The sequence below is a fragment of the Gopherus evgoodei genome, chromosome 6 (genome assembly GCF_007399415.2).
Source record: "Gopherus evgoodei ecotype Sinaloan lineage chromosome 6, rGopEvg1_v1.p, whole genome shotgun sequence".
NCBI lineage: Eukaryota > Metazoa > Chordata > Testudines > Testudinidae > Gopherus > Gopherus evgoodei.
In genome coordinates this window covers 53018697-53046562 of record NC_044327.1, presented here as the reverse complement: position 1 = coordinate 53046562, position 27866 = coordinate 53018697, and the positions used below count along the sequence as shown (strand labels likewise).

The following is a 27866-nucleotide window of genomic DNA, read 5'->3' as shown; positions in this document are numbered from 1 at the left end:
AAGACAGGATTCTAGGCTAGATGGACCTTTGGTCTGACTCAGTATGTCCGTTCTTATGTTCTTATGTTCTATCAGTTCCACTACACTGTACTCCTTCACCTACATTTGCGGCACTAGCCTCAGTAACGGGGAAGTGTATGACACTATATGTTAGGATCTGGAATCTACTTTTGTTAGGGCTGAACGTCCAGTCCATGGTATGGATGGCCAATTCTGTTTTGCCAGTCCTGAGTCCCTGCCCAGGACTGGCTATCTCTGGACATTTCTTACAACCTGGTTGTCCAGCATCAGCAGCCCCTTCCTTAGAGATAGAATGCTCATATCTCATCATCTGAATCTTCACACATTGAGGAGGCCCCTTTACTTATTCCCCAAGGACTCCTATTATGAAATCTGTGACTCTCAGAGGGTGTCAAGAAATTCACATTGATCTAGTTCTCATAGAAATTATGAGGATAAGGACATACCCTCCCTTTCTCTGTGTCCTTACAATCTGCCAGCGTTTGCCATATTCGAATCCTGGGGTCCATAGGCATTATTCCCCTGATTAACCCCTAGGCTGAATACCTCTTCCCCTATTCCAAACCAAAAAACTACGGTGCTTTACCTGGCAACACATGATTCTCAGTCAATGGAGAAAATTTTGGGGGATGAACACCCTCAGACTGAAGATTTACAGGAACCTGTAACTATATTGGCCTCTCCCTGGATGAGGCAGCAATGCCAGCTGCACTGTCTCACCCGAGGGACTACAAGAGCTCCAAGAGCTGCTCACATGCATAGCAGGAAACTCCATACCAACTCCAGGCTTGGATTCCAGGGCATGTGGCATTCCCCATTAATGAGGCTCTATTGGATCCTGCCACGCACATTTGGCAAAGTTCTGTGATAGTCACCCCATCTCTGAGGGCAAATAAAAGATGCTAGGTGCCATCTACTGTATCAGGATATTTTTATATATATCCAGTATCTGACATGTTGGTACTATTGGCAGCGAATGAAAAAAAACACAGCATTAACCAAGAGCAACTCCAGGTGAAAGGGAACCAAAATGTCTTGACTTACTCGGTTGTAATGTTACTCCTCTGCCAGCTCGCAATTCAGAATTTCAATTGTTGGCCTGTTATGATTTCTTGAATTGCATTAAATGTTTTGATCTAATTTATTAATTATCTCAGGAAAGCAGAGTGGATTTAAATCTTTAGATCTAAAAGGGACCATTGATCACTAGAATGCCTTCACAGACAGCTCTAGAGACTGAGTATATCATTTCGCAGTCTATGACAACTCCGTAGTTGAGACAGGCATCCTAGCTCCAAAGGTCTGGCTTTTCAAGAGAAGTGCTGTCAATGTCTCATTTTAATTAAGGAGATGCTGAATTGCATGCCTAGGTGGTTGTAAGGCTTTGACTTTTTATTTTACTGCAAAGTACCAAATCCTTCAGAGCTTCCCCAAAATCATTTGCAATATTTTATTGAAAGAATGAAGGGTCAACTGGTTTCATCTCAGAGATTAGCTAAATGGTTTGTTAGATGTATTAAACTATGTTGTGAGTTAGGTAGTTCAGAATCCCCAGCTATTATCAGAGCCAACTCTATCAGGCACAGACCACCTCTGTTGCTCCCCTGTAAAGAATTCCCATTTTGGTCATCTGTAAGGAAACTGTTTGGGATTCAATGCATACTTTTACTAAGCACTTTTCCATAGTGGAAACATCTGTCTGATGCTTCTTTTGGCAGAGCAGTGCTGCAATCTATAAGTAGACGCTGAGTACCCACCTGCTTATATTAGATCACTGGTTGGGAATCACCAAAAGGGGAATAGATAAATGGCAAACACTTTAAAAAAGAGAGGTTATTTACCTTTATAATAATTGGGGCTTGTCACAGACCTCAGTTGAGTGCCCTCTATTTGCCACTTACTATAGTGTGTATGTGTGTGTGTGTGTGTGTGTGTAAACCTGGTCCCTGGGGGTTTCAAGCCTTCACACGTGACTGAAGCCCAGTCACTGCCCAAGTCTTTGGAGTCCCTAGGGCAGTCTTGGGGTGCAGGCCTTCTGCCTAACACACCTTCTAGCAGATCTGGAACTCGCTGTGCAGCTTCCTAGTCCCTATGTCAGTGCTAACCCTTTAGGTGCCCTGTAGCTTCAACATAACATCTTCCACAATTCCACTCAGTGAGAGCCTTCTAGGTTACAGTTTAACTCTCTCAGGAGGCACATAGTAAGTGTAAAGCTTATATACCTCAATACTTTGCACAGATTCTAACATCATTTCTCTTTTACAGATAAAGCTCATGCAAGTACAGATCATTTAGAAACCATCCTAACTGCAGTGCCCTTCACTAGCTCACTCTTACCCTTGGGAGTCCTTAAGGGACCATATGTTCAGGAAGGTAGGCAGGATCTTCTGCCTCACCAGGCTCCTACATGCTGGGTTGCTTCTCCCTTATCTTGAGCCAGAGAAAAATGGGCTCTTGAGTAGAACAGCCCCAGCCTGCTTATACCTTGCGCCCTCTTTGTCAGGTGATCAGAGACCCCTATCAAGTGACTTTATTACCAAGGCAACCCCCTCACCCCACTTTAGACTTGAAAACCCTGCTTGCCTTGGGCAGCAGTCATTTTGCTGTAATTTACAAGCACAATTGTCAGCATTTAATTACTCTGTTGTTAGGCCTTGATCACTACCCCTGTTGGACTCAGTCCAAAATGGAGGCAGAGACCCCACAGAAAAGACAAACAAGCTTCACATTCAAAATGGAGTTTGTATCTTGGTAAAGGTACATACAGATAGTTCATAATTTCACACAGAATTAATACATTATACATATAGATTCCCATATCATCCCAGAGTTCTTTGAAATGTGTTGTGCATGTACATAAATTCCACAAACTACCCTTTTTTCCTGTTACTATGGCGTCCTAGCACACTAGCATTTTGTGGTGGCAAAGGAACTGAGTGGCAGTTGGGTCTGCCAAGGGCATGGTACAGGAGCACAAGGACAGTCAAGGCATATGCGTGCCCTCAACTGATGCTACTGGCCCAGAGACTCTGACTTGAGGGCACGAGGTGGCACATGTGCATGAAAAGTGCACTCTCACTCACTCTCTGTTGACAATGCATCTCAAAGAACTCCAGTTACTGTAAAGGTAAATAATGTTTTTTTTACTCAACAGATCTTGGTATTTGATTGCTGAAAAACCACTTCCATCGCTATAGGCAGTGTCTATGCAACAGAGTTACACCTGATGAAGCTATGTGACTATAGTCTCTGTACTGTAGATATAGCCTGAGAGCCTGATTTGCTCACGCATCATCACTAGCATTAGAGAGAATACAATTTGCCATTTGGACCCTATGTTCAATTTGCAAAGATAGGAATTAGCAAAAACTTTTTTTTTTTTTTTTTTACTAGTGTATTAGTCATAATTGATCTGAAGTCACTGAGGGACAATAAACTCTAAAAATAACATTATGGGGTTCAAACAGTTACTTTTGAGAGTAAAACTGCACTTTAAGTGAACTCTTGATGTTGTTTCCTAATATTAGTAAGAATGAAAATCAACTTAACATATAGGATTTAACAGCTATAATTTTCTGTACTAGAAACATTTTGTGTGTGACAAAAGTTGGAGATGAAATGGTTACACATTACTGAAATATTAAGAAGGGGTAAATATTTACCCATGAACTTCTACACACACACACACACACACACACACTCTCTCTCTCTCTCTCTCTCTCTCTCTCTCTCTCTCTCTCTCTCTCTACTAATCCTGAAATACTACAGAAAATTCTAGTGATATATTAAGCTATAATTACTGTCATTATTCATTTGATCTTATTGGTGGCTTCCATTTTCTGACTTGAAAAAAATACATTTTATATTTGAAAGGTTTATTCAGCTACTGTTTTGGTAGCCACAGAGTTAAATGGTAATAGTTTTTAGAAATCACTTCAGTCTGTCTCTCTAGTCAGTATTTCTTGTATATATGCTTTTTAACAGGTATACAAATGACCTTTATTTTTACTTTACCTGCCACTGGTCACTTTTCTTTAAATGGAATTTTGTGCATATATAAGTGACTACTATTGAAGTCCTCTTTACATTTTTTTTCACTTTGAATTCAACATAAAACTAGGTTATTTTGATTTTACTTTAAATCTTTAATTTATTTGATACATTTCTTTTGGTAAGTATATTCTGTTCCTTACTGATTTATTGTCCTTTTAAGGTTTATTCTGAATGTATAAATTAGCTATTTCTGTACAGTGAGTGGGATGTTCTGTGTGATATATGAAAGTTTTGAGTCACATTTTATTATGCAAACACGTGTATTTGGTCTACAAAGCATAAGAGATTTTCCTTTCATTCCTGCAAGTGGTTTTAGGCACAGTGGTAAAGATTTCAATAGTGCTTGGCTTTGATTTTTATGGTGGTTTGTCAAGCAAATGGCTGTCAGTGTAGAAGACTGCTAAATGATTTTAAGTTATTTCATCAATCTACATTGTAGCACTGCCAGCAGCAGCTTTAAATGAGAATTTTTTTACTGGGGGAAACTTTTATGGGTTTTAAATTGAAGCACAATCTGTTTACTTCGTAGAATAATAATCATAACTTTTATTTATTTTTGTGACTTGTATAATTAAAAACAGGCTATTTCTGTTTAAACAAGGCTTTATTCCTCCACAGTCTATCTCTTCTTTCTTGATCTTTCAGTAAAATGTATGTCTTACATTATAATACTGTAGTTCAGAGATCGGCAACCTTTGGCATGAGGCCCGCCAAGATAAGCACCCCGGCGGGCCCGGCCAGTTTGTTTACCTGCCACGTCCACAGGTTTGGCCGATCGCGGTTCCCACTGGTCGCGCTTCGCCATTCCAGGGAAGAGGCAGACAGCTCATCCCTCTGCCTGTGCCGCTTCCCGCAGCCCCCATTGGCCTGGAGTAGCAAACTGTGACCAGTGGGAGCCACAATCGGTCGAACCTGCAGACATGGCAGGTAAACAAACCAGCCCGGTCCGCCAGGGTGCTTACGCTGGCGTGCCCCGTGCCAAAGGTTGCCGATCCCTGGTGTAGTTTCTGTGCAAGGTTATGAATTCATTGCAAGATGAAGCAAAAGAAACTTCATTTTGATAGAACTTTTATAAGACCCATATATTAGAAAATACAAAAAATGAAGTCAAAGCAGGGAATAACTTAATTACTAAATGTTTGTTTTCCAAGTTTGATTGTATGCAGCCTATACATATTTCCCTTAAATATGTATGGACAACTCCGATTGGGTGAAAACCTGTTCCTGTTGAAATCAACGGGAGTTTTGCCATTGGCTTCGGTGGAGCCAAGATTTCACCCATTGACTTTAGTTGGAGTTGCACATGTATCTGAGGGCAAAGATATTTACAGGAGAACTACAAAATGTGTTTAATGTTTAGGATAGAACTATAACTGTATTAAAGTTGGTCTTCTGCTTCTCTGTTGTAGTTTGGTATTATAAGTAAGAGAAGGAAAAGGCCTATTCAGAGTATATGACCTCTAGCATGGGCAGCGGGTGAAGGCACCCTTGGGGGTGGCTAGCTCCCAGTCCCTCCCCCTCTGCCCGAGGCCCTGCCCCCTTTTTCACCCCTACCCTGCCAGAGCACCCCCCCCACCACAGCCACTCCCTCTCCCCCGCATCCTCCCAGTGCGCTGGGCAGGCGACATGGCTGGAGTACCCCCAGCATTGAGCAGACAGGAGGCATGGCTAGCGAGCCCCCAGTGCTGGGCAGGCAGGCAGTGCACCTGGAGTTCCTCCAGCCCCAGAATACTGGGCAGGTGGATGGCATGTCCGGAGTGCTTCCAGCCTTGGAGTGCTGGGCGGGCAGTGTGGCCCCAGCCATCTTGTATGCACTGTGGCCCATCAGCCTGCCTGCCCCAGCCTCTGGACCACAGAAGGGAACAACAGGCAGGAGGGAGTCTGGGGGTGGGGCATAGGCGGGGCTATGCCAGTCTGTTTGAGGAGGCACAGCCTTTCCTGTCTACAATACCTGCTGCCTATGAGCTGTAGCTCACAGTCTGCAACCTCTGGAGGTATGTTCAGAGTGGGTGTTGGAAGGATTAGGCTAAACAGAACCTGGGGCTTCAGCTGCAATCCACTGAGGAAACTTGTGAAGGCTCATTCTGCAAGGCTATCTGTTGTCTGAAAATCTGAAGCTACTTCTTGACTCTGAGCGGTTAACAAAGTATTGTTTTCTGATGCTTTAAAATAGTAAACTTTTAAGGGAATGGAGGCCTTTGCTTGTAGTGCAATCTTTTTCATGACTGCTTTTGGTAACATAGCCATTGCTACTTTCTGACTTGTGAGCAAATTCCTGAGAAATATCTCTGAGTAGCTTCTTTGCAAAATGGATCAAGTTTGATCAATGGCTGATTCTTTTAAAGAGAACAAAAATATTAAATTGTTGGCAGTCCAACTCTCTCCTGGACTAAAAGATGCTGAAGCTGAAGTTAAAGGAACACCATCTACTTAAAACTCACACTTTTCTCTGAAAAAGTTTAGCAACAATTGTTACATCATCTAAGATTACTAAAAAAGGAAGAGATTAGAAAAAAAACACTATTTTTTAAGTTTGTCTGCTGTGGGAATTTGACATCTTTTTGTGTCAATAGGGCAGAAAAATGTTTTTAAATAGGAAAATGTATTTGTAAAACCACAGAAATTGGCTGGGGTGCTCAAAAGCAAATATGGTACCTGAAATGACTTTGAACTATTTTTTTTAACAATTACATTTCAGGTTGACAATGGCCCTTTTAATACTCTTACAGTCGTTTTATCTGCTCTTATCCAAGTTTTGCCAAAAAAATTGATTGAATTTCTATGAATGTCTCCCAAAGGACCTGGAGAAGAGCTATGTGCAAGCTCGAAACCTTCTCTCTTTCACCAACAGAAGAAAAACAACAGCAACAGCAAAACCTCTACAATTGCCTCTCAGACTCATAATGATGCTATATTCTATAATGTTGATGCAGTCATAGGGTCATTGGTTGTGCTCATTTTAAAGTTGGCTCTATGCATTTTTTAAGTGTGTGTGTGTGAAGTAAATAATATATTTCAGTTTGTATGGTAGATGGAAGTTTTGAGTCAGATTTTTAATTAACTAATCATATTTTTTTTCAGTCTGTAAAGTATAGAATTTTTTTCTATTGTGACTATTGTAATTTGCTTTTAGATACAGTTGCAGAGTTAAAGCCAGACATTAATAAGTTGGTGTCAAAGCAACAATGCTACTGTTTTTATTCACACTGTTTCCTCTTCAGCTTTCAAAGCATATTTTGCCTTTTGGTGTCTTGTAAAGCCCTCTATTCAGTTAGTTTTATAAATAAAAAGAATAGTTGTATGCATTTGTCTATGATTTAAAGCCTACCCAAATTTATGCACATTCACATGCAAATTTTGTTTGACTCACAGGTTCTTGGTAAGTTTTTGGTATGCAAAGTCTGTGTATTACTGGGGTAGATAATTGCAGCCATTCCTTTCCAATACAGATTTGACCACAGTAATGCCCACTTTTCATGACTACCCAATTATTTTATTTCACTGTTGTCAATATGGGACTATCCTTACACTTGGAAACTTGGCCTATATCTAATAGTGCTATTTAAACTTAACAGTGCTAGCTGTAGATAATATATTATTATTTATTTGTATTATGTAGAGCCAGTAGTCAGGATTGATGCCCCATTCTGTTTGGCACTGAACATGCAGATAATGAAAAGAGTTCCTGCCCCAAAAGGTTACAGCACAAGTATGACTAGACACAACAAATAGAGTGAACAGATGGAAGTCAAAGGAACAGTAAGACAATTATGATTAGTATTATAAGCATTAGTTGCATTACTGTAGCTGTTGAGTGTTGTATGCCTCATGGCATAGGTGGACTTTAAGAATAGGTTTAGAGAAGAGTAATGTAATGGCTTTTTTGTTTTTTGTACAGAGAGACACCCACACTCTTCACCCACTGCATAACAGGCAGCATGGGAGAAAATGTGAAGTACCTTGAGGGGAAATTTGATTGTTGGGTGGCAAAGGTTGACATCTTTAAGAACATAAGAACATACAGTGGAATTGGGAGATGAAGATTAAGAGCTAATTTTTGGCCATGTTGAGTTTGATGATGGCTGCATAGTCACAAGGACACACCAGATAAGTTGAGATTTTAGTTTGCACGGGAAGAGACAAGGTCAGAGAGAGAAGAGGTAAACCTGAGATTTGTTAGTAGAAAAATGATAGCTGAAGCTGTGCTTTTGTATGAAGGAGCCCACAGAGAGAGAGAGAAAGAGAGTGAGTATAGGAGGAGAAGAGGAGGAGACCAAGAATAGAGCCCAGTAAGAACATCTGTTCAATCTTGTTCCGATCCTGTAACGTACTCAAGCATGTGTTTTAAGAGCTTTGCTGGATCAGCGTCTGATGCTTTTACCTGAAAGGGCAGGAGTGAGGTGCTGATTGTGGGGAATAATTTTATTTTTGAGATGCAAATCTGTTCAGTTTGTATCATTAGTTGTACATAAAGGTTAAAAACAAGATATATGTGTGCTAAAATACTAATTTGATAGTAGCATTTTTACAGATCAGAGAAAAATATTTTACTCATCCTAGTGGGAATGACATACATGTTATCTGGAGAATACATGCACATGGGTTGACTGCTTGTGTCTGTTCCATTTACATGATATTCTACTGTTGCAGGGGGATGGACTCTATTTAATAGGGTTTTTTCCATATCTAGATACTGTGATTGAGTCTATATCTCTTTTTTCCATAAGTGAAAAAAGTGCAATTTTTCATAGAGCAAGCTTCAAAGGACATTTTAATTTTATAACACACATTATAATGACTACAATATTGTATAAGTAAGCTGCTAGAAGTGTTTTAGTATATACTTGAAGAAAGAAACAAAGAATTTCTATTCATGTGTTTAGTAACATGAAAAAATACAGAGTCCTGGCTTTGGGACACAGTTGAGAAAAGTGAACACAAGCACGACAGTTGGATTAATATATTGCAGCTGTGTTGTCTATCAAGATTTGTCATTAAGCCCTTAAGTTGCGGGAGAAGTCTGAGTTGGAGCAAAATTGATCAAAGTGGATAGTCTGAATTTCACTGTTTTTTCAGTGTACACATTCAGTTCTTTTCATAGTTCAAGGAAAATATAGACTGAGAATAACTGATTAATTTGAACTAACAGTATTTCAAAGTGCACTTGAATCTTATTGGCACAAGATAATAATATTCTAGCTTTGAATATTATTTACCGTATTGCAGTTAGTTTACTAATATATGTATACAATGTCACTTACAGGTGCTGACCTTCAGGAAAGAGCCAAAATGCACTCCAGTGAAGTTAGTTCTTTTGTCTCAAAAGCTAGAGCAACTATTAATGAAATGGGTAAGTAAAATAAGCTCACTGTTGAATAGTTGCAGAGCTCAAACTTCTTTAATCTCTAAAGGTCAGATCAAAGAAGTGACATAGACATGTATGATTCATTCTTGCTATGCGATGGGATATCCAAAACTACTTTTGTCGATGAGATAATTATGAGTCACTGGCACATTGTGTTTTAAAATATGCACAATAGTGTTTGACTTCTTATAGAATAAATTAAGGTGCTGTTTTACAGACTGATTAACAATATAGCCAAGTGGTTTGGAATCATATTTTCATGGAGGAAGAATTGTAGTTCTGTGTCCCCTCAGTGGCATGGGGTTTATTTTTATTGTTCCCTTCTTCTATTGGATATACATTTAATAACAGCATTTGATAAATCGTATAAAAGTTTTAAACATGTACTGTTGATGGAAAATGTGGTTTTATGACATTGCAAAATATTGTTAAATCTGTATCTACTTTATTATAGTGGTGCCTTTTGGTAATGATAGTTTTGGTTTTAAATTCCATTTTGTGGTAAGTACTCCTTTTAGGCCTTAATAATTTGCCTGCGCATTTTGGAATATGAAATCTCCATCCAAAAGTGACATTTCTGTAGATTGTAATCTGATTGATTTTGACAGGATATTATTAATGTATTTTTATTAAAAGGAAGGTTAGTCTAACATAGTATCTCTGGAGCAATCCCTTTTATAATTTTAAGCTATGAAAATTACTAATATGAGGTTAAAGAATCCAATCATACATAATTTTGACAGTGCCTGATGACCCAAGCAACATTATTAAAAGTATTACTCTTTTAAAAACTAAATGTGTAATCCTTCAGGGTTGCTGTGTGGGATTTACGTTCTTTTTAAAGAAAATAAATGTTGGATGATAAACATCTTAAATTATAGGACTGTGAGTGTTGTTTATTTTAAATATTAAGAAGTTTGGGAAGGTGTTATCTAGCCCAAAAGTCAGAGAGCCTTTGAAGACAATGGAGTTGTTCCCAATTTACATGGGTAAGAATGAGAGCAAAATGTAGACCCTGTGAGCAAAAGTATGCCATGATGTAACACTCTGCTTAACCTGGCTGAAATCAATGGGCTCCCATAAAGTGTAAACCGGACCAAAGTTTGATGTGTAAGATTTTAGGTTTTATCCTGGGGAGCTAGGGTTAGATCTTCATTTCACCTTTAAAAAGATGAATTATTAATACTTCAAAATTGCTCTAGAGGAGCCAATTGCTTTTTAAAGGCTAATTTTATATGCTGTACCATATTAACATTGGGTCAGCTTCGTAACTTGAACTGGCATAATGCTGTAAATGAAACCAATATGCTATGTCAAGTAAATAACAAACTATTTAAAAAAATCTTAGTATGGGAGTTCATGGTGGTGTCAGTCTGATTCCCCTTTCCTCCCTTTTAAAGTAAGCTAAATTCTTGAGGCTGTTTTTAAAAAACAAATACAATAAAACAATAAGAAAGGAATAAGCCTTTGATACGGTCTCGCATGATATTCTTATAGATAAACTAGGAAAGTACAATTTAGATGGGGCTACTATAAGGTGGGTGCATAACTGGCTGGATAACCGTACTCAGAGAGTAGTTATTAATGGCTCCCAATCCTGCTGGAAAGGTATAACAAGTGGGGTTCCGCAGGGGTCTGTTTTGGGACCGACTCTGTTCAATATCTTCATCAACGATTTAGATGTTGGCATAGAAAGTACGCTTATTAAGTTTGCGGACGATACCAAACTGGGAGGGATTGCAACTGCTTTGGAGGACAGGGTCAAAATTCAAAATGATCTGGACAAATTGGAGAAATGGTCTGAGGTAAAGTTCAATAAAGATAAATGCAAAGTGCTCCACTTAGGAAGGAACAATCAGTTTCACACATACAGAATGGGAAGAGACTGTCTAGGAAAGAGTATGGCAGAAAGAGATCTAGGGGTCATAGTGGACCACAAGCTTAATATGAGTCAACAGTGTGATACTGTTGCAAAAAAAGCAAACGTGATTCTGGGATGCATTAACAGGTGTGTTGTAAACAAGACACGAGAAGTCATTCTTCCGTTTTACTCTGCGCTGGTTAGGCCTCAACTGGAGTATTGTGTCCAGTTCTGGGCTCCGCATTTCAAGAGAAGAGCAACAAGAATGATTAAAGGTCTTGAGAACATGACCTATGAAGGAAGGCTGAAGGAATTGGGTTTGTTTAGTTTGGAAAAGAGAAGACTGAGAGGGGACATGATAGCAGTTTTCAGGTATCTAAAAGGGTGTCATCAGGAGGAGGGAGAAAACTTGTTCACCTTAGCCTCCAATGATAGAACAAGAATCAATGGGCTTAAACTGCAGCAAGGGAGATTTAGGTTGGACATTAGGAAAAAGTTCCTAACTGTCAGGGTAGTTAAACACTGGAATAGATTGCCTAGGGAAGTTGTGGAATCTCCATCTCTGGAGGTATTTAAGAGTAGGTTAGATAAATGTCTATTAGGGACGGTCTAGACAGTATTTGGTCCTGCCATGAGGGCAGGGGACTGGACTCGATGATCTCTCGAGGTCCCTTCCAGTCCTAGAGTCTATGAGTCTATAAGCCATTAGTTTCTTGCAGTAACTATTACCTTAAGTGCTAAGTGTTAACATTCCGGTTGGCTTATAAAACAAATGGTAACAAGTTGTTGAAAAGATTTTCTTTGACACTCAGTTTAATGTTTAGATAGAGGTAATAGATTGAAAGATTTTTCGCCAACTGAGGGAATGGGATCCTGTCTGTCCTTAGAAATGAAATAAATAAAATATTTTTTTTCCCCTTGGAGCTGGTAAAGTTTTTGGATCTTTATATTGGGATAAATGGAAAAGTTAGAGATGCTAGACTTTCTCTGTGTTTTGCCTTATATTTCAAAAGCCCGTTGGGTAAATGGATGATTATCTTTAATATAATTAGATATTGTAGGAGATTGTGTAAGTATTGCGCATTCAAAAGTATATTTTCCATTGTTACCAAGTGGGTAAAGACTTAAATGTTATACTGATACTGAATTATATGAGGTTTAGAAGACCAGAAATACTACTCATAATAGGGGCACCCTTTCATTCTTATATGTCTCTATTCACTTTCTCAAGAAAAGGAATGCAATTATGAATAAATGTAATTGCATGATTTGCAGATATTAATTCCTAAATATTTTTAAAGATCCTTTGTTTTAGCTTGGAAAAGGCACTTAATATCTTAGCCAACTCACCCTTTTTAAAATGATGAGAATCCTAATGCCAAAAGGATTTTTTAAGTTAATATGGTATCCTGACTAGAGGTGGATGGGAAATTTATGATGACTTGTTTTGTCAAAAAATGCAAATTTGTTGAAAAAGAAACTATTCGTGTAACAGGGTTGGGTTTGATCATTGTCCCGAGTCGAAAAAATGTTGGAAAAAGTTTAAAATTGTCAAAATGTTTTGTTTTGACATTTTTAAAATGGTTTTCTGTTTGAAATTACTTTTAATTTTGAAACTTAAGCTAATTAAACTGAAAAAAAATGGAGATTCGAACAAAATATTTGAAACTTATCAAAATGATTTTTGATTGACTTCCCAGCCCTAAAAGAGAAAAAAAGTTAGGGTCCACTAATATTTTTGAGACTTCAACTGTTCATCCTGGTTCAAGATGGGAAAAAATTGTGAACTCTTTAAAATATCCATATGTTGGAAAACTGTTTCCCATGCATCTTTCCCCTGAAAGGTAATGGGAATAGATTGTTCCACGGTTATACCAGGAAACCATCCATACATAATACTATTTACTTATTTTTATACTCTGTGTTTTTTCTTGTTTAATTATTTCAAGTAATATATTAATTACATATTTTGGGCATTATTGTTTTGTATGTTCAATGCTAACAGTACATGTCATGATAGTATTAATATAACTTAATCTGAAATATTTCTGCAAAATAGTTTGGACTTTGTCTTCTCCATCACGAAGCTGATGAAGAATATATTAAAAAAAAAGTATACGTCACAAATTGTAGATCAGTGTGTTATGAAGTATAATTTTACAAATGGAAGTGAGCATTAATCTTTTAACAAGTCAGGTTTTCAGTTCTTCTTTTTTTCTTCTGAAGGAGTAGTCTAGCATTACAAAAACTAATTTTAGTAGAGCAAGTGGGACAGTGTATTTGCATTGGATTCCTGGCAATGAATCAGTATACTAAAAACAAGCAAATGAAGATTTTTTTTTTCCTGCCCAGAAGCAACCATAATGTCAAGAGACACTTCACGAAGGGGAGAATATCTTCCAACAATTATTTATTTGTCATTGTACAAATGCTGTAGAAACATATTTTCAATTTCCTGTTTTTGTCCCTTTACCATACAACATTAATGATGAAAACCAGTTTCAACTATGCACTACTTTCTGCTCTTCAGAAATAGAACACATTATGAAAACAGTGTTTATATTCAGATGTTTGGAGATACTTTTAAAGAAGTGTGTCTTCAGAGCCCTTAAGAAAAATAACTTGTTTAACTGCGTAGCCAAAATAGATGAAAGATAAATATTGCTTAAGACGTTAACTATTAAAAATCAGCCTTTTGAATTGATATGTCTTAGCTTTTCGCAGTTATTGACAATTTGATTATTTTTTTTGTTCTTGTACCAGTTCTTCATTTATTTTTTTTCAAAGATGCAGCATCATTAATTAGGAATATAACAACAGAAAAGATTTTTTTATAAATTAAAATCATACTGCACTTGTTTGCTACAGTTTTTAGATATAATTGTATGTGGGATTAATTTATGACTTGATGCTAAATTTGTGAGAAGTATTAAGATTACATTAAATATCACTTGGTATAAAAATAAGCATTTGAAAAAAGAGAAAATATTGTACTGAGCTATTAGTCGTCGCTCTGAATGCTTGAAGTCGAGGGGGGAAAAAATCAAAGCATACTGCTATTTTTAGCACTAGTTGCTTTTGCTAAAATTATACCAGAGTTGTGTGGGTTGTTTTTATAGAGCAGGAACATAAGACTACTTGTCCATTACTATATTCTACCTTGAGACTCTGCATTACTGACGTAAGGCTGCTTTTTACGGTGAAAGTTCTCCGAGGGGAAAACATTAGTAGATCTGCCTGTTTGTATACAGTTTCAAAAGGGTTTCTGGCTAAACTAAAGCAAAGTCTCATTGGCACATACACATGCATCACTTTTTTGATGTTTTGGAAATAAATAATACCTTGTGCCAGATCCTCAGCTGCTGTAAACTGAAATAGCTACAGTGAAGTCAATGGTGCTATGTTTGCATATGCCAGCTGTGGATCTGTCCCTTTCTATCTACACAGTGCAGTTCATCCAGTGAGATTTTAGCTACAAAATAAACTGTAACTCCTTGTGGGGTGGAACATGGTAGCCATTCTATGCCAGCAAAACACTTTGTTTAGAAGGGAGAATGAAAAATTGAAATAACAAGAATTCATTTGGGGCAGTATTATATATAATTACTCCAGCTGGAGTTTGGCCACATCCTTTATATATGTGCAAAAATCCCTAAGGATTGGGTGTCCAATCCCATTGAATTTCAGTGGGATTTGGATGTCTAACTCTCTTATATGCCTTTGAAAATCCCAGCCCAAGAGTGGTCAGCCTTGATTTTATACTCTGTCTGAAAGCAGTGTAACACTGACAGCCTCGGGTCGTTGTCTGGTGGGATTGAACCTGGGGCCTCTGAAGCTAAATACACGAGCCTCTATTGCATGAGCTAAAAGCCGTATGACTCTTGGCTAAAGTTGTAGAGCAGATTCATTAATCTCTCTCTAAGTAGTCTCAGTGCAACTGCATGGGACAGAGCACCACACCCAGGAGGTGTGTGGGTTATAGCAGCACATTGCTTCCTGGTACCATGCTGGATCATTGATTCAGTACCAACTCAATCGAGAGAGATACCAAATTTTCATATTATTGTAAGTAACTGGTGGTTTTCTGTTTTTTGTTTTTGATTTACATCGTCCATCTAAATACCAAATAGGCCTTACTCTGTTTGGCTTATAAGCTCTAATTAATTTTTATCCTGAGGTGGTTGTTGTGGCTGTAGGCAGTGGGTAATATGCAGTTATTTTGTTTGGAGATAGCTTTCACATTCCTCAATTATTTTTAAATTTATTCTTTGACTATGACCTTCCCAGATAAAAAGGCCATACATTTGGTTATTTTCATTTACTTTCCCTAGTAATTAGGATATCAGTATTCAAAGCCTAAGCAAATAGTTGCTTCTAGAGAACTTCCTGAAAGGCATATTTTTATTCTCTCTTAATTTCCATCTGTCATCCCTGTTTCTTTAAGGATTTCCCAAATGTCACCTCCAAACTTAACTCCTTGCTCAGACTTTGGAAAAAATCACTCATCCTCTGAAGTCTTCTTTTCCTAATCTTCTACATCCTTCACGCATAGAAAGAAATACTATGCCAAATTAATGCCATAAATTCTTATTTGCACTGGGCAGCAGAACTTGATCTCGTAGCCCCCAAGAATGCACAGCCATGTAAATTACCCTGACACCCGCTTTACCAGCCATTGGCCACCACTTCTCAATTTATGAAACTGGCTGGCACAGCCTCAAAAGTAGGCAGAGCCAGCCTGGGTAGGGTAGGTTCATCCTGGCCATGTGATGTCATAATTTAGTGTTTCAGCTGGTGGGGTTCTTTTGAGGCCTTGATTTGAAGGCTAAAAGACCAGCTTCCATGGTGATGGAACCTCCAGGAGAGGGTAGTGGCAGTACTGGTGGTGTTTTGTGGATTATTGTTTGTAAATATCTTTGACAATATCTTTGAGTGCCTATAGTGTGCTTGATACTAAGGCAACAAAAATAAATGATCTCTGTTTCAAGGAACATACTGTCTTAATTTACAGTAGTTTCAGACACATAAAATAATGTTAATAACATTCAGTCTTGGAACAATGAAGATAATCCTTGTGGGATTATTGCTGAAAGACTCCATAAAAGTGTTTTTTTTTCTTCTTTTTGAAAGGAGTGATTTGAATGAAAAGAACATCACCTGCTGCAACATGGGAAGGAAGAGTTCCAAACATAAGAAACTACAAAAACAGGAGTGGGAGACGAAGGCAGTAAAGGGTTATGCAAAATGGGTTAGATAGCGTAGGCAGTAGGAGGAGAACTAAGAGGTAATATGCACCGAGACTGGTTGTTGGTGAAGTGCCTTGCAGGAGGAGGCAGGAGGAAGCCAGTGAAAGAATGTGAAGAAGAAAGTTACATGGTCAGAGCAGTACTAGAATAGACGAATGCTAATTAAATGATGCTTTATGAGACTCTAACTACATTCATTCTGTCTGAAACATAACCATTCTACTCTACGTCCTTCATCTGGGCTGTAGTACATCTACTGATGCTACTTTTATAATACATAGTGTAACTGTGGAGGCAGTGACCCAGACCTGAGGGCTTACTTTCCTTTGCCCAGCAATGATCTATCTGGATGATTAAAAGCTGTTAAGATTCAGAGATCTGTTCCAATCACCTGGACGATTGTAGGTTTTTAGAACAAAGGTATTTGTTTGGAAAGTGGGTGAGGTATGAGAAATGATCCGTAGGTTTTAATCAAGGATATAGAATATCTGTCAAAGAGGGATGTAAAATTGGTTCCAGGTCAAGACCTTGAAGTGACTTTTAATGTACAATTAAACCCATCTGTCATAAATAGATAGTTAAGGGTTAATAGAACAGGAGTACTTCATGTCTCTCTTGACTGTAAAGGGTTAACAAGTTCAGTGAGCCTGTCTGTCACTTGACCAGAGGACCAACCAGGGGACAGGATACTTTCAAATCTTGAGGGAGGGCAGTTTTTGTGTGTGCTGTTAGTTTTTGGTGGTTGTTCTCTCTGGGTTCTGAGAGTGACCAGACGTGCAACCAGGTTTCTCTCCAATCTCTTTGATACAGTCTCTTATATGTCCAGAATAGTGAGTACTAGGTAGATAAGGCGAGTTAGACTTATGTTTGTTTTCTTTATTTGCAAATGTGTGTTTGGCTTGAAGGAGTTCAAATTTGTATTTTGCTGAAAGGATTTTACTTTGTACTTGTATACTTAGGCTGGGAGGGTATTCCCAGTGTCTATAGCTGAAAGACCCTGTAACATATTCCATCTTAAATTTACAAAGACAATTTTTACTGTTTTTTCTTTCTTTAATTAAAAGCTTTTCTTGTGTAAGAACCTGATTGTTTTTTTATTCTGGTGAGACCCCAGAGGACTGGGTCTGGATTCACCAGGGAATTGGTGGGGAGAAAGGAGGGAAGTGGGAGAGAAAGGTTAGGATTACTTTCTTTCTCAGGGAGAGTCTGGGAGGGGGAGAGAGAAGGAGGGGGGAAGGTGGATTTTCCTCTCTGTTTTAAGATTCAAGGAGTTTGAATCACAGTGATCTTCCAGGGTAACCCAGGGAGGGGAAGCCTGGGAGAGGCAATGGTGAGGGAAAGGGTTTACTTTCCTTGTGTTAGGATCCAGAGGGTCTGGGTCTTGGGGGTCCCCGGGCAAGGTTTTGGGGGGACCAGAGTGTACCAGGCACTGTAATTCCTGGTTGGTGGCAGTGCTACAGGTACTAAGCTGGTAATTGAGCTTAGAGGAATTCATGCTGGTACCCCATCTTTTGGATGCTAAGGTTCAGAGTGGGGAATTCAACCATAACACCACCAAAGTGAATTCTATGATAGACATGCTATAAATCTGTTGTCTCTCGCCCCCCGCCTCTTCCTTCCCTCCCCCCAGTCTCTCTCACTGGGAAATAACACAATTTTGGTATAATGGCCAATGCTAAGAAAATAAATAAAATATTCAACACTATAATACATTATCCTATCATAATGTTGTTTATCTAGTTTGAGGCTCTGTGAAGAACATGGGAATAATATGCATTAATTTCTATGAATGTTAAATATGTATCTGTGGGTTTGGTGCTTATATTGTGCTGGCTAAAAATATGGCTAATAGCTAAACTCTGCAGGGGGGCATTGCTTTTATTAGCTGATCACAGTTCCAGAGAGGTGGAACATGGTTGGTAAACAGGGGGTGCTGTAGCCTGGGGTGATCCAGTCTAAAGTGGAGTGAATTGCAGGGTTCCACTCTTTCTGTGGGCACTCTTTCAAGTGGACGTGTAGGCCTATTACGTAAGAGTACCCACAGAAAGAATGAAGAATATTAGCGATACTGCTCACCCCTGAACCATAACCGGCTCATATCTGACACTACCCTGGGTCACCTTCTCTCTCATTATTGCTCAATGTTAAGGGGGGAGGATTTTGCCCAGTGTGTTTCCAGCTGTAGATAGCTCAGTGCCTGTTCCAGAAGTATAGAGCAAGGCTAATGTAGTCAGACTTGTTAGTAGGCTGAAACACATTGCTGAGGTCTTGATTGTTTTCCAGCAATAGCTTTGATTTACTGCTTCTTTTAATGTTGAATTAATTTAAATTACTCTTTATATAAGAAATAACTAAGTATTGTCAGTTAACTAAGTAGGCAGTGCTGTCCCTGAGAGCTGAAATTATGTGCTTTGTCAAATTTCATTGGATTGTTTTTAATTAAAAAACGGAGTTATAAAGTTTGCTAATGCCAATGAATGCAGCATTAAACTTCTCCATCCAAGATGTTTATTACCCATTTACATAACAACATTGCTTACAGGATTTTTGTTATACTTTTTTCCCTTTCCTAATAAGACTCTAAAATTTGTTGTAAGGATGGGTAAGGAAATGTTCGTAGATTCTAGTATCACCAGTAACTGCACACCACACCATAATAACTCTAGCTCAGGAACCAATCCATGCAACAAACCTCGATGCCAACTCTGCCCACATATCTACACCAGCGACACCATCACAGGACCTAACCAGATCAGCCACACCATCACTGGTTCATTCACCTGCACATCCACCAATGTAATATACGCCATCATATGCCAGCAATGCCCCTCTGCTATGTACATCGGCCAAACTGGACAGTCTCTACGGAAAAGGATAAATGGACACAAATCAGACATTAGGAATGGCAATATACAAAAACCTGTAGGAGAGCACTTCAACCTCCCTGGCCACACTATAGCAGACCTTAAGGTGGCCATCCTGCAGCAAAAAAACTTCAGGACCAGACTTCAAAGAGAAACTGCTGAGCTTCAGTTCATCTGCAAATTTGACACCATCAGCTCAGGATTGAACAAAGACTGTGAATGGCTTGCCAATTACAGAACCAGTTTCTCCTCTCTTGGTTTTCACACCTCAACTGCTAGAACAGGGCCTCATCCTCCCTGATTGAACTGACCTCATTATCTCTAGCTTGCTTGCTAGCACACATATATATACCTGCCCCTGGATATTTCCATTACATGCATCTGAGGAAGTGGATATTCACCCACGAAAGCTCATGCTCCAAAACGTCTGTTAGTCTATAAGGTGCCACAGGATTCTTTGCTGCTTTTGTAGATTCTAATATCCCAAATCTTCCAGATCCAGAATTGTAGGATTTAAGGCCTGGTCTGCATTAAAGTTAGGTTGACCTAACATGGTTCTATATAACTTTGCATGGGTCCACATCTTAGGCCTTGTCTACACTAGCCAGTTGCAGCGCTGGTGAGGGGGTTATAGCGCTGCAACTTAGGATGTGTACACACTTGCACAGCACGGCCAGCACTGCAACTCCCTGTTTGCAGCGCTGGCCGTACACCCTGTCGAGCCTCGGGTGTAGAGGATCCAGCGCTGGATCACCAGTGCTGGTCAGCAAGTGTAGAAACTCACCAGCGTTTTTATTGACCTCCGTGGCATAAGCAGGTATCCCAGCATACCTTAGAAGCCTCTCTGGTAATCATGCAAACTCCACTGCCCTGGGCTCACCTGACCCCTCCTTTAAATGCCCCGGGAATTTTAAAAATCCCCTTCCTGTTTGCTCAGCCAGGTGTGGAGTGCAATTAATCAATCAATCACTCAGCGACCATGCCTCCACGCACCAAACGAGCCCCAGCATGGACTAATGCAGAGCTGCAGGACCTCATTAGTGTTTGGGGAGAGGAGGCTGTGCAAGCACAGCTGCGCTCCAGAAGGAGAAATTATGATACCTATGGTCAGATATCGCAGTCCTTGATGAGAAGGGGTCATGAACGGGACGCGTTGCAGTGCAGGGTCAAAATGAAAGAGCTGAGGAGTGCTTACTGCAAAGCTCGTGAGGGAAATCGCCGCTCTGGAGCTGCCCCCACGACCTGCCGTTTTTACCAGGAGCTGGATGCCATACTTGGGTGTGACCCCACTGCCAATCCTAGAAGCACGATGGAGAGTTCAGAGCAGGGAGAAGTGGGGGAGGTTGTACAGGACTGCGACAGTGAGGCTACTGGCGTGGAGGGAGACACCACGGAGTCCCAGTACACATGCAGCCAGGAGCTCTTCTCAAGCCAGGAGGAGGCTAGCCAGTCGCAGCAGCTGGAAGTTGATGGTGAGGAAGAAGCTGAGGATCGTGCTCGGGGTAAGTAGATTTTTATGTTTTGGGGGAGGAGGGTTTTGGTTATGGCTGCCTGCATGCATGCCTAAACGCGGAATAGCCCATTGATTTGCTCTATCACATCTCTGTAATCTGCCTCGGTAATCTCTTGAAATGTTGCTGCAAGAGCGTTTGCAATTTGCTTTCTCAAATTGATCGGGAGAGCCACCGTGGTCCCTGTCCCGGTCAGGCTAACTCGTCCGATCCACTGTGCAGCGAGGGGTGGGGGGACCATGGCTGCACACAGGCAAGCTGCATAGGGGCCAGGGCGGTATCCACATTCCTGTAGAAGACTCTCCCTCTCTTCCCAGGTAACACGCAGCAGTGATATGTCTGGCAGTAGGAAACCCTGTTGAGAGTTTAGGGATAATTGAGTGCAGGGCGCCAGGTTCGCGTTTCCCCAGCCCATGGCGCTCTGTTTTTAAACCCCCCCCCAGCACGTAGGCAGCCACGCGGTGCGCTCCTGTGTTCCGCACTCACCCTCCCAGCATGTAAGCATCCACGCGGTGTGCTCCGGTGTAAGGCACCCCCCCTCCAAGCAGGCATCCAGCACCGCAGTGTGCTCCTGTGTTCCCCAACCACGCTCCAAGCAGGCATCCAGCACCGCAGTGCTCCCCCCCCCTCACCAGCAGGACGGCGTGAACGCGGACCAAAGAACACCCCCTCCCCCAAGCAGCTAGCTCACCACCTTCCTGTTCATTACTGTCCCCTCTTCAGGACACCAGCTACCTCCTGTACCCATGGCTGATAAACCCCAGTGACCCATTGGTCAATTCCCACTCCCAAGGGGAAATCGGGGCAAAACCACTCACCCCATTGCTCGCCATGACTTAGCTTGCCAGCCCTCTCTGTGTTATGTGAGGTATGTGAGAAGGATGCTACCAAAAGTCTAAAAAGTCCTTCAATGTGTGATAATAAACAATGTAGCCTCTGTGTATTACATGGTTCTATCTCTCTTTTTTCTAGTGACCTTGACTACTGCAGCCGGATCACCGGCCTCACGTAGGTTGCAGAACTTGAGACGGAATCCTAGAAAATCAAAAGAGGAATTGATCAAATCTGTTATGAGCCACTACAACAGAGAAAGTAGGAAGACACAGGAATGGAGAGAGAAGACCTATGAATGGAGAAACAGTGTACATGAATGGAGAAAGAGTGTACATGAATGGAGGCAAACAGAAAGCAGAAGAAAGGAATTGTCTGCAAAGAAAACCACAAAGCAGATTATAAGACTCCTGGCTCGCCAAACTGAGTCTTTCGAGTCTATTGTAGCCATGCAGACAAATATGTACCGTGGTAACCCACAGCCCTCCCAAAGCCCTCTTCCTTGTTCCCCAGTATTTCCACAAAACACCTATCTCCAGCAGCCAGTTCCTTATTATCCCCAGCTGCCCCCAACACCTGTACGATCACCTACCAGCCCTGATAACTATAATTCTTACCCTGTTCACTCCACCCCCATTATTCTGCAGCATAGTAATCCTGAAGTGCAGCAGACATTGAATAGTGATCAAAATAGGACATATTCAAACCTGTGAATGTACAGTCCACCACCCCAACCCCCTTGCCTGTTATGTACTGTATGTTGAATAAAGTTTTTTTTTCTTTTTCACTACGTTATATTGTTGCTGGAAATGGTAAATATTATACACCAAGGTAAAGCAAAGCACATCAAATGCATCAAACATTACTGTTGGCTCTCAGCATCGAATTGCTCCCTTAAAGCATCCCTAATCCTTGAAGCCCTTTCCTGGGCCTCCCTATTAGTCCTGCTCTCTGGCTGAGCAAACTCATCCTCTAGGCGTCGAACCTCGGAGGTCCATTCCTCACTGAATCTTTCACCCTTCCCTTCACAAATATTATGGAGGGTACAGCACGCGGATATAACAGCGGTGATGCTGCTTTCCACCAAATCTAGCTTCCCATAAAGACAGCACCAGCGTGCTTTCAAACGGCCAAAAGCACACTCCTCAGTCATTCTGCACCGGCTCAGCCTGTAGTTGAACCGGTCCTTGCTCCTGTCAAGCTTCCCTGTATATGGTTTCATGAGCCAGGGCATTAAGGGGTAAGCGGGGTCTCCAAGGATCACAATGGGCATTTTGACGTCCCCTACTGTGATCTTGCGGTCTGGGAAAAAAGTCCCGGCCCTCAGCCTCCTGAACAGGGAACTGTTCCTAAAGATGCGTGCATCGTGCACCTTTCCAGGCCATCCTGAGTAAATGTCAGTGAAACGCCCACGGTGATCCACAAGCGCTTGCAGAACCACGGAGAAATACCCCTTGTGATTAACGTACTCTGATGCCAGGTGGGGTGGTGACAGAATAGGAATATGCGTCCCATCTATTGCCCCTCCACAGTTAGGGAACCCCATTTCTGCAAAGCCATCCACAATGTCCTGCACGTTCCCAAGAGTCACGGTTCTTCTTAGCAGGGTGCAATTAATGGCTGTGCAAACTTGCATCAGCACCATTCCAACGGTAGACTTTCCCACTCCAAACTGGTTTGCCACCGATCTGAAGCAGTCTGGAGTTGCCAGCTTCCAGATTGCAATAGCCACCCGCTTCTCCACTGGCAGGGCAGCTCTAAATCTCGTGTCCCTGCGCTGCAGGGTAGGGGCGAGCTCAGCACACAGTGCCATGAAAGTGGCTTTTCTCATCCGAAAGTTCTGCAGCCACTGCTCGTCATCCCAGGATTGCAGGACGATTTGATCTCACCACTGAGTGCTGGTTTCCCGAGCCCAAACGCGCCGGTCCACGGAGATGAGCACGTCTGTTACTGCCATAAGCAATTTACTGTTTTCACAGTGAGGCGATTCAATATCATCGTCTGACTCCTCACTCTCACTGTCGCTCTCACTGTCACTCTCACTTTGCAGCTGAAGGAATAGCTCTACTGCCAAGCGCAATGTGCTGGCAACATTCATCAATAAGGTCGTCAGCTGCTCAGGACCCTTTATAACAAAAAGTCGCAGAAAAAGCGCTGTAGAATCACAATGCCGCCAAACTGCTCGGAATGTGTAGCAAAGCACCACGGGGCGTTGGAACAGGAAGCGGAAAGACAATCACACTTCCTTCCCCTTCCCACAAGCCACAGCGCCGAAATGGGACGAGGTGCTCTGTGGGATAGCTGCCCACAATGCACCACTCCCAACAGCGCTGCAAGTGCTGTAAATGTGGCCACACTGCAGCGCTGGTTGCTGTAAGTGTGGCCACTCTGCAGCGCTGGCCCTATACAGCTGTACTAACACAGCTGTAACTACCAGCGCTGCAAAACTGTAAGTGTAGACATACCCTTAATTTGCCTTTCACTGACATAAGTTCTCTGTTTCATTGATGTAATAACACGACCTTCTGAGATGACACAGAGCTAAAGCTGACCTACTTCTGTTGACGTAGTGCAAGTGTAGACACGGCATTACCTAACTGTTCTCCAGGAGTTGTCCCACAATGCCCCTATCCCTGCAAAAGTGGTCACTCAGGTCACAATTTTGATCTCTGTTGAAATGCCTTTTCCTGATTGTCCACTATTGTGAGCATCCAATCATGCCAGATCCATGCAGAGCTAGTAGATATGCTCTTGCCGGGAGCAGGAAAGAAGCCACAGATCTCCTTTGCCTGTGGGGAAAAGTGGCTGTGCAAGGCCAGCTAAGGTGCACCCAAAGAAATATAGACAACTACTTGCAGATTGCGCAGGTGATGCTAAATCTGGGGCACGACAGGCATGAGCAGCAATTCTTGGTGAAAGCCAAGAAACTTTAGCAGGCTCATCAGAAGGCAAGGGAGAGTAGCAACAAATCTGGAGCTGTCCCCTGCAGACCTGCTTCTACTCCTGCCTTACTTGGCAGGGACCACACCAGCACCGTGACTGTGGACACTTGGTGAGAGCTGGATGCTGAAACGGCTGCAGTATCTGGGGAAGGTGGCGGGTGGAGACAGAGGGGCATGCAAACCATGCAGTGAACGAAGAGGTATTCAGAACTCAGTTGGAGTCAAGCTAGTCCTGCCAGGCAAGCACAAATGAAGAGGGGAAGGGAGCTGAGGTAAGTGTGTGGATACATTATTCCTTATAATAATTTCCCCCTCTTTTTGTTGCCTGATACCTCCTGTCTCTCCCTCCCTCCCTTCTTCCCTATTTAAAATGGCGACCATTCCATCCATGTGTTTAGAGAACAAAAGTGTCAACTTTTGATTTCTCATTGTAAAACCACCCTCAGGAATATGATTAAAGTTAATGCTTTGGAGTGCTTATGCAGTTGGCACTTCAATCAACTAATGTATGTGAGAAAATAAATTTAAAAAAAATTAATGTGACCAGCCTTATTACACAGTCCTCATCAGATCACTGCCCTGTGATCTGGTAGAGGTTAGAAGAAAAAAGTAAGAGAAGAGTTTGCTTTTCCTTTCTTTGGCTTGTTGACCTACGTAGGGCGAAAGGGAAGGAGTCCACAGTTCTACCCTAAGCAGAGCACTTAGTTTATCTGAACAGGGACATCCCTTTTATCCCCTTGAACAATCTCAGTGAAATTTTCATGGAGGTACTATACAGTTGTTTCCCGAACATTTCTAGGGATGGCTGCTTTGTCTTCCCCCATGATAGGAGACATTCCTATGCCCCTGCTATGATTTCCACAGGCACCACTACAGTAAATTGGCAGCAGCATATAGGCCTGGGCAGCATGAAGATGTAAGTAACAGCTGTGTTCTGTGGGCCTCTGTAACCTGCATGAGTGAGAGATCAGCCAAATCACACTTCCTGTGAAAATATTGGCAATATTTACTGCACTTTCCCTATACTCATATCCGGAGGCACACAGCTTCTAAGCCTCTCGTGCAATAGTCCTCACCCCTGTCTTGTCCCAGCTAGTCCATGCTCACCATGGCTTGAGCTGCAAAGCGGTTGTGTAATGAGGTGCTCCAAAACTGAATTTACAATTAATATTTCTTATTAAAGGTATTATGGGAATAATGTAAGGGATTTTTGGGACTTATCTTTCCATTATGATTGTAAATCTAATGATGTTTTGTAGGAATGCGGGGAGAACAGTTGCTGGAGGAGAGGGAAAAAGGACAGAGAGGTGCATGGGAAGTGCACCAGGATATTATGGCTCAGGAAACCAACACAGATGTTGAAGAATATATTTGAACTGAATGCCCAAAGACTTCATGCACAGGAGACTTTCCAAACCATGGGAAAACTCATGGTTCCTGCCTCTTATAAACCACTTCCCCCTCCCCCCTTTCACCTCACAAATATTATATAATACACAACATGCAGCAAAAACGATAGGAATGTTTGCCTTTCTGAGATCCAACTTAATCTTTAAAGATCACCAATATTTTAATCTACCAAAAGCATATTCAACAGTCATCTTGCACCTGCTCAGCTGGTAGTTGAATCTTTCCTTAGTTCCGTTGAGGTGGCAAGTGTACAGTTTCATGAGCAGGGGGGAAAGGCGTAAGCTGGGTCCCTCAGAATCAGTTGACATTTCAACATCATCAATGAGAATGTGCCAGCCAGGGAAGAATGTTCCTGCTTGCATCTTTTAGAAAAAGTCCCATGTTCTTAAAGAAGCAAGCAGCATGCGCCTTTCCTGACATGGAGTGCTGGAACAATTTGTAAATGGGGATGCTGAGAACCATGGAACCAAACTGTAAACCTTCCATATCCTGGAAACCACTTCAAGCTGGGGGATGCTGCTGCAAACCCAGCATCTATAGTTCCAGCACCTGTGTCCCTGACCAGACCAGTGAAACATGTCTGGTGATCCACTAGCACTTGCATAACCATGGAAAAGTACCCCTTTTGTCTTATGTACTCACTAGCAAGACTGGATGGTGCTGGAATAGGGATAAGTATTCCTGCTATTGCCTTACCACAGTTCAAGAACCCCACTATCAGCCCAGATGTGGGCTATCATGTAAGGTAGCCTGAACAGGAGTCAGGGATCGGGATTAGAACAAAAATTGATAGCTAGGAATCGGAGCCCAGGGTTAGTAAATATGGGTGTACATTGGGTTCTTGTTGCTGTCTCTTTATACATGTCAGCCAGGCTAAATGAGTACAAAAAGATATAAGGAAATCAGGGAATATGTTCAATATTCGTAGCTAGAGGGTCCTTTTTAAACATCCATCTTAATTCGATCAATTCCTTGATTTTCTATTTTGATTAATTCATTCTCATACATGGCCTATATGAAAGTTTCTACATTGGTATATGTAACATTAAAAAGCTGCTAATAAAATCTGTATTCTTCCATCGATGATGGAAATTTGTAGATGAGAAGGAAAAACGCTGTATCTTGAGGACATCCTCTTTCACTGATAGCTTCTGATGCATAGAGGAGAAACCTAACTGGGTAATAGTTTGTCAGCTAGAAACAATGTACAATATCTACCTTCTTCATCAAACAGCAAGGCTTCTCTCTGTATCATTTACAGAGAAAATAAAAATTGTGCACGTGCATACTCTTACTCATTACAGCTTATTTGCCTGGGCATGCTTTTGGATGCACAGAGATCTCTTTGTGTATTTGGCAAGAACTTATTTTTTAATTTAAGATATTAACATCTTGCAGGAATAGCCTTTCTTTTGCTTTTTAAATAGTGAGACTTCTGACAGAGCCCTCTTTGAAAAGGTTATTTCGGTACTTGAGGGAACTTTGTGATTCTGAGCTAGAACATACACTAAACTAGATTAAATCATAAATCCAAGGTGTGTTAGCCCAAGATATACATATTATAGAGTTAAGAGGAAGAGCCCTCAAATTATCATAGTAAATATCTACTTTTTGAGATATATTTGAATGATCTTTTCTTCTATTATCTAGTGAAGCAAGGAGTTGAAACAGCCATCTTTGTTAGCACATGGCAAGTTATGAGTACAAATCGAAGTGCAGGTTTTTGCCTACTGTACAGTATCCAGATGATGTGATTAACTTA

The 27866-nt window shown here is 41.1% G+C and overlaps 1 protein-coding gene across 2 annotated transcripts in view; it reads left to right on the top strand.

Annotated features, from left to right (window-relative positions):
• AUH (AU RNA binding methylglutaconyl-CoA hydratase) overlaps window positions 1-27866 on the top strand; it is a 189535-nt gene that overhangs the window by 43826 nt on the left and 117843 nt on the right. For both annotated transcript variants that reach the window (XM_030566606.1, XM_030566605.1), the window contains exon 4: window positions 9338-9424. In XM_030566606.1, coding sequence (XP_030422466.1) covers window positions 9338-9424 — 87 coding nt within the window. The remainder of the gene's footprint in view (window positions 1-9337; window positions 9425-27866) is intronic.